Source organism: Oncorhynchus clarkii, chromosome 33 (genome assembly GCF_045791955.1).
Source record: "Oncorhynchus clarkii lewisi isolate Uvic-CL-2024 chromosome 33, UVic_Ocla_1.0, whole genome shotgun sequence".
In the NCBI taxonomy this organism is placed as follows: domain Eukaryota; kingdom Metazoa; phylum Chordata; class Actinopteri; order Salmoniformes; family Salmonidae; genus Oncorhynchus; species Oncorhynchus clarkii.
This window is the reverse complement of record NC_092179.1, coordinates 17,113,660-17,124,864: the sequence shown is the minus strand read 5'-3', so window position 1 is coordinate 17,124,864 and position 11,205 is coordinate 17,113,660. Positions and strand designations below refer to the sequence as shown.

Sequence of the window (11,205 nt, the reverse complement as noted above, 5' to 3'; positions counted from 1 at the left end):
CAAAAAGCTGTTACATGTTTGGTACTTCAAAGCCCCAAGTAAATCTCAAGCTTAGAACTACAACTCCCAGAAGCCTCTGCGGCTTTCCTGTCCCAATCGTCACAAGGACCCTGTTCTGATAAATAAACCCAGTAGTAGTAAATCATGTTGATTTTGTTTCTGTCACGCTAATATTTCTCAATGGAAAATCCTGCAATAATGGAAATGACAGCGCCACAGCGTTCTAGCTTTGGAAATACTGGTGAGCCTTAGATTTGGGCAAACAGACTATCCATTTTTAAATCTGAACTACATAAATTCCAATTATTGATGGAAAGGTGGTGAATGTAAATATTTTTTCGTTTTTATCACTGCCCAACAATGTTTATTGGATGAACTCATAATTAACCAACCAAAGTGTAAATACGCAGGAGGTCGCGTTTGTGCCAGAGCCTCTCCCCTTCCTACTAGGGTTTTGGGCAGACCGAACTGCTTTTCATGAGGCAGGGCCCTCCAGGTGAAACAGCTGATTGAAGGTGGAGCACCTGTAAACATGGTGACAGTAGACAACATCACTCCTCTCCATGACGCATGCATCCAGGGACATCCAAACTTTGCCCGACTGCTACTCGATGCAGGGGCTCAGGTGAGGCAGCTCTACAGTAGGGCTAAATATATAGAGCTGTGGCAAGAGACACCAATACACCTGGAGCATGTGTAGCAGTAGTGGTCTCCTCTCTTCATCCTTTCCTCTTTACCCCCTCTCCCCCAGGTGGACGTGAGGACCATCCATGGTAGCGCTCCTCTCTGTAACGCCTGTGCTGCGGGAAGCCTGGAGTGTGCAAAGATGCTGCTGGAACATGGAACCAAAGTCAACCCCTCCCTCACAGCACTCAACTGCCTCCCCTGCACGAGGCCTGCATAAAGGGTAAGACTGGGGAAATAGTGATAAGGCAGGGTCAGGTGGACTGGAGGAGGGAGAAAACAGGGCAGGAGAGGGAAGACTGACCAGGATAGGAGGGAAGAGACTGGTGGAATAGGTGTTAAGTAGAAGGAAAGGTAAGAGGACTGGAGGAAGAGGTAAGGAGATAAGGGGCAGCACTAGGGTGAGTGAAGTAGGAGTGCAAGAGAAGGGGTGGGTGTGAGGAGGATGCACCGTATGTGTATAGATATGTGTGAGAACTTCATATCTAATGAAACTGTTTAGTATCCATCTATATACTGTAGGTAATGCAGATATAGTGAGGCTAATGATAGCGCATGGAGTCTTGCTAGAGGCCTTTGACCTCCAGTTCAGTACCCCTCTACATGCTGCCTGTGCCAGGAGCATGTGGACTGTGCCAGGGTGCAGCTCAAAGCAGATGAGGATGGGGACAAAGAGGAAAACATTGTCTCAGGCGACTGCTGTATTCATATCAATGGCTCTGTATCATACAGTGTTTATGTATACATTTTACATACAAGTATTTGTTATGCTGGGCGGACACTGGAAATTCAATCACAAATCTGCCACAAAGCCACATTTTCCTGAGAAAATGTAAGTATCGACTGTGAACAGAATGTATTTTCTGTTCAGGTGCCAAGGTGAATGCAGATAAGTTCCATGAGACGACTTTCCACATATCTGCCAGAGTAGAGATGGTGGACATGATTGAGTTACTGGTGGACTTTGGCGGCAACGTGTATGTCACAGACAACAACAACAAAAAGCCCATAGACTACACCAAGCCTGGCTCCCACTGAACAATGCTTACAGTATTATAAAGTAAGTCTAGAGGCAATAATATTTTCCATTTGTGATTCTCCATCCCTAATGTGACTTGTCATTGTGGCTGTCTGGTTATTTCTATCTCTATCTCCTCTGAGTCTGCAGCAACTTAGCAGAGTGGCTCTGAGGACATTGCTGGGTGCCAGAGCTCTGGAGGTTGTTGCTGGGTACTAGATCTGGAGATCGTAGGTCAACTGGACATACAGTGCCTTGCGAAAGTATTCGGCCCCCTTGAACTTTGCGACCTTTTGCCACATTTCAGGCTTCAAACGTAAAGATATAAAACTGTATTTTTTTGTGAAGAATCAACAACAAGTGGGACACAATCATGAAGTGGAACGACATTTATTGGATATTTCAAACTTTTTTAACAAATCAAAAACTGAAAAATTGGGCGTGCAAAATTATTCAGCCCCCTTAAGTTAATACTTTGTAGCGCCACCTTTTGCTGCGATTACAGCTGTAAGTCGCTTGGGGTATGTCTCTATCAGTTTTGCACATCGAGAGACTGAAATTTTTTCCCATTCCTCCTTGCAAAACAGCTCGAGCTCAGTGAGGTTGGATGGAGAGCATTTGTGAACAGCAGTTTTCAGTTCTTTCCACAGATTCTCGATTGGATTCAGGTCTGGACTTTGACTTGGCCATTCTAACACCTGGATACGTTTATTTTTGAACCATTCCATTGTAGATTTTGCTTTATGTTTTGGATCATTGTCTTGTTGGAAGACAAATCTCCGTCCCAGTCTCAGGTCTTTTGCAGACTCCATCAGGTTTTCTTCCAGAATGGTCCTGTATTTGGCTCCATCCATCTTCCCATCAATTTTAACCATCTTCCCTGTCCCTGCTGAAGAAAAGCAGGCCCAAACCATGATGCTGCCACCACCATGTTTGACAGTGGGGACGGTGTGTTCAGCTGTGTTGCTTTTACGCCAAACATAACGTTTTGCATTGTTGCCAAAAAGTTCAATTTTGGTTTCATCTGACCAGAGCACCTTCTTCCACATGTTTGGTGTGTCTCCCAGGTGGCTTGTGGCAAACTTTAAACGACACTTTTTATGGATATCTTTAAGAAATGGCTTTCTTCTTGCCACTCTTCCATAAAGGCCAGATTTGTGCAATATACGACTGATTGTTGTCCTATGGACAGAGTCTCCCACCTCAGCTGTAGATCTCTGCAGTTCATCCAGAGTGATCATGGGCCTCTTGGCTGCATCTCTGATCAGTCTTCTCCTTGTATGAGCTGAAAGTTTAGAGGGACGGCCAGGTCTTGGTAGATTTGCAGTGGTCTGATACTCCTTCCATTTCAATATTATCGCTTGCACAGTGCTCCTTGGGATGTTTAAAGCTTGGGAAATCTTTTTGTATCCAAATCCGGCTTTAAACTTCTTCACAACAGTATCTCGGACCTGCCTGGTGTGTTCCTTGTTCTTCATGATGCTCTCTGCGCTTTTAACGGACCTCTGAGACTATCACAGTGCAGGTGCATTTATACGTAGACTTGATTACACACAGGTGGATTGTATTTATCATCATTAGTCATTTAGGTCAACATTGGATCATTCAGAGATCCTCACTGAACTTCTGGAGAGAGTTTGCTGCACTGAAAGTAAAGGGGCTGAATAATTTTGCACGCCCAATTTTTCAGTTTTTGATTTGTTAAAAAAGTTTGAAATATCCAATAAATGTCGTTCCACTTCATGATTGTGTCCCACTTGTTGTTGATTCTTCACAAAAAAATACAGTTTTATATATTTATGTTTGAAGCCTGAAATGTGGCCAAAGGTCGCAAAGGTCAAGGGGGACGAATACTTTCGCAAGGCACTGTATCTCAACGTACCATCAGCTACATTTTCTGAGACATGAGGGGTGCTGATGCTGCCTTATGAACTGACTCATGGATGGATTCCCAAAGGAATATCAGGAACAGGAAAAAGCTTGAATACTATGTTTGGACACATCTCATCTTCTGTATATGTTTTGTTTACTGTGGGACACACATACAATATGATGTGATGTATTACTATAAGCAGTAACAATACATTGTAAAATACATTTCAAGAAGGCCTGCAACAATGATGTTATAATATTTGTTAGAGATGAAAGCTTGTTTTAGCATGGTTAGGGAAAATAAAGCCAAACAACTACAAGTTCTCTACTCTTGCAGTAATATGTACATTTGTACTACAACTCCCAGCATGCCCTTAAATCCAGCAAAGGACATGTCAAAACCAGTCACGTGATGTGTCAGTGCCGCAGCTCAGATGTGTTTGTTTACTTCTCGCGGGACGTAATTTACAGTTTTTCAACATAAAACGGGATTTGACCAAATGATGGAGGTTGAAACTGCCAGACCATACTTTTTTGGAGACATAGGTGCGTATAAAAACATTTCGGCTCCTTGAAATTGTATGCCAGCTAGCTAGCATTCATTTGGTTACTGCATGTCATAGCTAGCAAGCATGTGTTCATGCTATAACAGCAACGTAAATCAGCTACATATGTGCCATGTTGTGTTTTAGTCCATATAGATTGTCAAGTAAAGGTTTACGATGGCAAAATGTGATGTCAACACCAGAGATGATCTAGCATGCACTCACCTAGCGCCGACTGATTATGTAGCAATAGGTATTCTCTTGCTATTTGCTCTCTGGCTGGTGACTGTGTGGCTTGCCCCAGGCTGCTGGTCGGAGAGGACCGAGGTGCACAAAGCGGCCTCCGAGGGACATGCTGCCCAGCTGCAGCAACTCATCCAGAGCGGAGCCTCCGTCAACATAGTGGCTGTGGACTCTATCACCCCCCTCCATGAGGCATGTGAAAGGGGGCAGACCCAGTGTGTCAGGCTGCTACTGGATGCTGGAGCACAGGTGAGACTGTCACTAGGTTGAGAGAGATAAGAGAAATAACTTCAATAAATGAGGTAGGTTAGCCATAGAAGAATACAGGATTGTCAACAAACACTCTAGTCATATCACAGGAGAAAAGTGTGTCCCAGATTCAACACAGGTTAAAGATCAACAGAAGAGAAAGTTAAGTTATTTATAAGTAATCAGGATATATATTTACATAATGGCTGTGTTGTCCTGTAGGTGGATGCCCGTAACACGGACGGTAGCACCCCTCTGTGTGAGGCCTGCTCGGTCGGGAGCTTTGACTGTGTGCGGATGCTGCTGGAGCATGGAGCCAAGGTGAACCCCACCCTCTCTTCCCGGACCACCTCACCCCTACACGAAGCCTGCATGGGGGGTAAGTGTGTGGCAGGTGTAGGATGAGCGTGCATCACGATGGTTTGAGAACTTGTGACGGTCTGTTCTTGTGTCCCAGGTAATGCTGACGTTGTGAAGATCATGATCGCTAAAGGTGCCAGTCTGGAGGCATATGACCTGTACTATGGGACCCCACTGCATGTGGCGTGTGCCAACGACCACACAGACTGTGTCAAGGCACTACTCAACGCAGGTTAGCATTAGAGAAGAGCACTAACAACAAATTATTTGATTTTGAAGAAGAAGAACACAATGAAGATAGTCCTGAATAGAGAATAAAACCCTGGATTTGAGTTCTCAACTCTGAGGTGAATCTTTATTAACAACCTCTGTGTCATTTGCTTCCTCAGGTGCCAAAGTGAATTATGCTCGGCTGCACAAGACGGCCCTGCACCATGCTGCTAAAGTGAAGAGTGTAGACATGATCGACATGCTGGTGGAGTTTGGGGCGAACATCTACGCCAAAGACAAAAACGATAAGAAGCCCATTGACTACATCGATCCCGGTTCTCCCGCTGCACTCTGCTTAGAGTTTTATGAAAGTAAGTCAGTGTGAGAGAGGTTTTTATACTACAGTTACCAGTTATAAGCAATAGACGTGTACTGTACCCATATGTTTTTTTGTGGATTTCTAAGCAATGTCACAGTGCCACCAGTAGGTGGTGCCCATTGCTAATTTTTCAGGATCAAAAAGTTACAGGTAGTGGAAAAGTAATTTAAAAAATAACTTGATAATGTTGAACCCATCAAAAACAGCTGTTTGAATACTTCTTAATTGGTACACAATACTCGGGTCGAGGTAGATTTAATTTCTTCCTGGTACGGGGCCTCTTTTTTTTTTATGGGCCTAATTATAGAATGACATATAAAGTAGCATCCATATTAATTTCAAATCGAATTAAACTTTATTTGCTAAATGCGCCTGGTACAACAAGTATAGACCTTACCATGAAATGCTTACTTAGAAGCCCTTAACCATCAGTGCAGTTCAACAAGAGTTAAGAAAATATTTACCAAATAAAAAGTAACACAATAACATAACAATAACAAGACTATATACAGGGGGTACCGAGTCAGTGTGCGGGGGTACAGGTTAGTTGAGGTAATTTGTACATGTACATATAAACAGCGAGTAGCAGCAGTGTACAAAATAAATGGAGCGGGGGGGGGGGGGGGGGGTCGTCAATGTAATTGTCAGGTGGCCATTTGATTAATTGTTCAGTAGTCTTATGCTTGGGGGTAGAAACTGTTAATGAGCCTTTTGGTCCTAGACTTGGCACTCTGGCACTGCTTGCTGTGCGTTAGAAGAGAAAACCATCTATGACTTAGGTGACTGGAGTCTCTGATAATTTTATGGGCTTTCCTCTGACACCACCTATTATATAGATCCTTTGCCATACACACTACCCTGTGTAGTGCCTTACAGTCAGAAGCATTTGCCGTACCAGGCGGTCTTGGTGTGTTTGGACCATGATAGTTTTGTTGGTGATGTGGACACAAAGGAACTTGAAACTCTCGACCCGCTCCCATTGATGTTAATGGGGGCATGTTTGGCCCACCTTTTCCTGTAGTCCATGATCAGCTCCTTTGTCTTTCTCACATTGAGGGAGAGGTTGTTGTCCTGGCACCACACTGCCAGTTCTCTGACCTGCTCCCTATAGGTTGTCTCATCGTTGTCGGTGATCAGGCCTACCACTGTTGTGTTGTCAGCAAACTTAATGATGGTGTTGGAGTCGCGTTTGGCCACGCAGTCGTGGGTGAACAGGGAATACAGGAGGGGACTAAGCATGCACCCCTGAGGGACCCCAGTGTTGAGGATCAGCGTGGCAGCCGTGTTGTTGCCTACCCTTACCACCTGGGGTCGGCCCTTCAGGAAGTCCACGATCCAGTTGCAGAGGGAGGTGTTTAGTTCCAGGGTCCTTAGCTTAATTGAAAAGGATCTCTGTGGTTCTAGTAGTGAAGATTTGTAACTTAACTCAAATGTATTACCTTTCAATGTGGCATAAACACAACCAGTCATGATGTTTTCATCTGATGTCAAACCATAAAAGGCTCATGTAGGCTACACGTGCACATTTGTCCACTCACAAATTAATTCCAACAGCCAAACAGTGCTCTGTATTTTTTTAGGACGCAATACCGGACCGTACTATCTTACTTTAACCCCTGACAATACGCAGTCTTACGTCAGAAAGATATTTTGAACATAGGCTCCAGTCCATCTGTCCTGTCCCTCAAGTTAATGTCTATCCTACTCATGTTCCAGGAGGCTGATTTAAATTAGTACCGGTCTATAACATTCAGCTTAGCTACCTGTCAGTAACTGACGATGAGACCCAAACCCAGACAGATTCCTCTGCCTCAGAGCCACTCGTGGAATGTGAGACCAGGTCTGTGTGAGAAGCCACACAGCAACAGTATCCTAGGCATCAGACACAGACACCTCTTGTAAGGAAAAATATTAACTTTATTTAATGAAGTGCAAGGACATTGTGACATACTGTTTTAAACATTTGCTCAACTCATTGAGTCCTATTGTTGGGTTATGCAAGCAAACAACAACATAATATCCCTGCTCAAAAGCTCCATTCTTTAAAAATACAAAATTAGGACCCATATCTCTGACTGTGTATTGACACTTGAGTACTCTGTTCCTGTGTTCTATATATTGTGGCTAGAGACTACATCTCCCATAAACCTTTGTGGTTGTCTACCTGTAGGTACTCCATTGAGTCTGCAGCAGCTGAGCAGAGTGACCCTAAGGACGATGCTGGGTATCAGAGCTCTGGAGGTCGTAGTTCAACTGGACATACCAAAGCAAATCATTAGCTTCCTCTGTTACCACTGACACCATTATCTTACTAAGGAGAAGGAAGGAAGCTCAGACATTGAAACCTTTCTATAAAACATCACAATTATCAAAATGCTACAGTCTGAACCTTAGATACCACTAGATTAGATGCATAAAAATAATATGCATACAGCAAAGCACAGGTTTCCAAACAGTATTTTTAAGCAGAGCACTTTCTTCTTTGTCTTCAGAATGTGTGCCATATTAACATATTAGATACATATTTAAAGAACAGAAGCATAGGAGGTTTTAATGGGGACTTTTTACATACAGTTTATTCTTAGAACTCCCATATCTTGTAAACCTACATGAAAGACAAATGGAGGCCCTCAGGGAAAATGAGGGGGAGAGGAGAAAAGAAATGGAGGAGAGGAAGTGATTTTGGCAGCTGATCCTGTCCACTCTGCAATACCATCTGTGGACACTACACCAGCATTTTAGTCGCCATGACAATGCGGCAGCAACACATCCCAGATCTCCGGTACATCCTCAGGAAGGAGAAACGGTGTTGCAGCAGGAGGATGAGCGGCGTTCCCGTTGACACGCTCCAGATGTCACTGTGTATCCCAGATTCCTCCCTGACATCGGAACAGAAACCACACCTGACAACTGGATGTGTTTGAGGCGGACGTGGAATCCAGGCAACAGAGAAACACCATGGAAAACAATCCTGCTTTTACTGTTAGCTTCTCTGATCTGTTGCGTCCGCTATAGCTGAGACGGCCCAGGCCTGAATACGGTGTCTGTTTGATGAGGGTGTATGGATTCCTCGGAGTTGTCTCTCTGGTCACTGTATTGGTACTGTTATTTGACATAACCCATCTTAATAATGAGAACAGAGGAATATGTCTATTATCAACATGTCTATGTAAGGCAATTAGCATTAATCAAAAAATGTGTTTCTAAAAGATTATGACCTATTTAATCTCTCCCCACTGGCCACACTACCTCATTTCAGTGTGGATAATTGGGTAATATTTGGTTGAGACGTTAATGAGATTACAACCTATATTAACCCACTCAAATTAAATTCCAATAGAAAACAATGTTGATTTTTGGTTTAGTTGTCACCCAAAATGTTTATCACTGCACTTTCAACCATTTTAAAGCACAGCTAAGCTCAAGTGGGAATACAATGTCAGTTATTGATAAATCCCTGTGCTTAATCTAATAGCAGAAACAAATGACCTGGATTGCAGTTGAGATTACATTAAAAGTACATGGGTGCAAGGAATCAATGCCGTTTTGAGGTTCTGTGCAGATTATTACAGCAGTTGTGGTGATCTCCGCAGACCTGTGATCTATGCACGCTATCTTGCACATGCACCCTTTATATGATTACAGTAACCTCAAAATGTGGTCATGAATGTGTTACTCTTTTTTAAGTTTGAATGTTACTTTAGTTTTTTAAGATAGTCTAAAGTTAAGGCTATTTACTGTATTGCAAAGTAATATTGTATTTTGTTGACAACACAACCAAATATCAACATTTTAAGGAGATTTATCTTCTGCTTGGATAGGTCCATCTGTGCCACTGGCTCAGTCTGGCTTTAATTCCAATTAGTCTACAAATGAATAATTGCTATGTTGGATTCACGACTCCATCTAACCGAAAACCAATGTATTTTCCATATAGATTCCACGTCACAATATGTTGACAAATTGTTGAAACAACGTTTATAGTACCAAGTACAGCGCAAGTGACAATCCTCTCAGATAATCCATCTGTTTAACCCGTTTTGGGAACGGTCAAGTTTTTGAATGCACTCGAAAAGCAAAATATGCCCTCAAAAAGCAATTTAAGTCTGTATCATCAATAAGCTCAAGCAGCTTTCTCCCCCCTCATTTAGCCTCTTCCAAATCTGTGCTGAGACAGCATGTCTGCTGGACTATTGAGTAAATGACATGTCTGTGTCAAGTGTGAAGGTTGTTAGATCATCGCTTGCGGCATTCGATTGCTTTTTACCAGGACAGGAACCTATTTGGAACTGTTTTCTGTGGTTACAACGCGGCCTCGTCCATTACCGTCGGCCTCGTCCATTACTGTCTTAACCGTTCAGAACACATCCAGAAATAAGCTCAGGAGCAGAAATAGCTGGAGCCCTCCCTGTTCACATGAGGGAACAAGGATAAATGCCCTCTTTAAAATAGCTTGTTAAAATAACTGACCCCGGTTCAGAAGGGATCTGCTACTGCTCAGTCTTAAAATAGGCTCACCATGTAGATGATGGTTTAAATAGCATTTTTCTCAGTCTTAACATTCAGATGGAGGAGACGAGAACAGGCATGAGAAGAATGTCCAGTTATAAAACATATTTGAACAACAAAAAAAGTGCAATTTGGGGATTTTGGATCAGCTTTTATTAAAAGGAATGATACACCTGTTTCAAAGGCACTTTCTCTGGCTGTTCAGACAAGGCAAAACCAGTCAAAGGTATCTGCACAGGGATTTCAAACATCAGGTATTTGGTGCTGTGCAGCCAACAGAGGTTATTTTTCAATCAAGCAATGTAACATCAAAGTAGGCTGGATCTAGCATGCTGCTTGCACACTTGATACAGTATATTCATGAATCAGTATTGGGTACTAAGAATGCTACAAATACCTATTTATTATGATACATGTTTGTGTAACTGTTTAAATCTGTCAGTCAAATACTATTGTAAATAATATGTCCTCCACATAAATGTATGTTGCTCTGTATACTGTAAGACTGGCATTGTGTGTTAATGAACGGCATTGTTGACATGCTCGCTGCCTTTTGGATTTTATTATGATAAGCTCGATTCATTCATCTAAATTGGGTCAACTGTTAGAGTAGGCCGATATCATGATGAACAGAAATTAAAATGAGCAACAAGATGGATCTCCAGCCATGATTATGTCCAGTGTCCATTAGGATGTGCCATAGATTAGGAATTTGTTTAACAACAATCAATCTCGCTCACTCGTCAAAGCAAAGCAGCTGCACTGCTCCAGCACTAGTAGACAAGAGGCTCTGAGTACATCTATTTTCCTGAGTTGTCTGAGCTGATATGGAGATATAGTGAACCTTGAACTGTCCATTTGAAGAAATTGATCTATAGGCTAGCATTTGAGATAACTAAATAAAAGGCTTAAAACGTGCTCATTCTTGAGGGAGGCGAGAATACTGTCACTCACCCACCCTCTTAGATTACAGAATAAAAGGCTAAGGGGTTAGTTAGATTGAAATGGATGGGACTACGGTATTCCCCTGTGCTTCCTCTGTTGCTCTCCTAACGCAAAAACAACCGGTCACGTTGATGTGCTTTCCTAGATTACATCTGTTTGTACTATCTCAGAGATATGCCAAGGTTTATACG

At 42.7% G+C, this 11,205-nt stretch overlaps 1 protein-coding gene and 1 pseudogene across 3 annotated transcripts; both read left to right on the top strand.

The window, feature by feature from the left end:
• Window positions 1-180: 180 nt before the first annotated feature.
• LOC139392926 (ankyrin repeat and SOCS box protein 13-like) lies at window positions 181-1,921 on the top strand (annotated as a pseudogene).
• Window positions 1,922-3,966: 2,045 nt separating this feature from the next.
• On the top strand, window positions 3,967-10,611 carry LOC139393114 (ankyrin repeat and SOCS box containing 13a, tandem duplicate 2). 3 transcript variants are annotated; one of them, XR_011629750.1, is made up of 7 exons: window positions 3,978-4,120; window positions 4,424-4,611; window positions 4,834-4,990; window positions 5,069-5,203; window positions 5,361-5,552; window positions 7,731-8,186; window positions 9,692-10,611. XR_011629750.1 is itself a non-coding variant. In XM_071141475.1 (6 exons), the coding sequence occupies exons 1-6, from the start codon at window positions 4,075-4,077 to the stop codon at window positions 7,856-7,858; spliced, it is 846 nt and encodes a 281-aa protein (XP_070997576.1). In that variant the 5' UTR covers window positions 3,967-4,074; the 3' UTR covers window positions 7,859-10,611. The 3 variants fall into 3 exon arrangements, 2 of the variants coding, with proteins under 2 accessions (XP_070997576.1, XP_070997575.1); XM_071141475.1 differs by having other exon boundaries at window positions 3,967-4,120; window positions 7,731-10,611; XM_071141474.1 differs by lacking the exon at window positions 3,978-4,120 and having other exon boundaries at window positions 4,152-4,611; window positions 7,731-10,611.
• The last annotated feature ends 594 nt before the right edge of the window (window positions 10,612-11,205 follow it).

Bases quoted from the DNA above. Each gene is read 5' to 3' on its own strand.
- LOC139393114 (XM_071141474.1), top strand. From the start codon at position 4,297: ATGGCAAAATGTGATGTCAACACCAGAGATGATCTAGCATGCACTCAC. The intron at 4,612-4,833 runs GTGAGACTGTCA...GTTGTCCTGTAG, and splicing joins TACTGGATGCTGGAGCACAG to GTGGATGCCCGTAACACGGA. The intron at 5,204-5,360 runs GTTAGCATTAGA...TTGCTTCCTCAG, and splicing joins CAAGGCACTACTCAACGCAG to GTGCCAAAGTGAATTATGCT.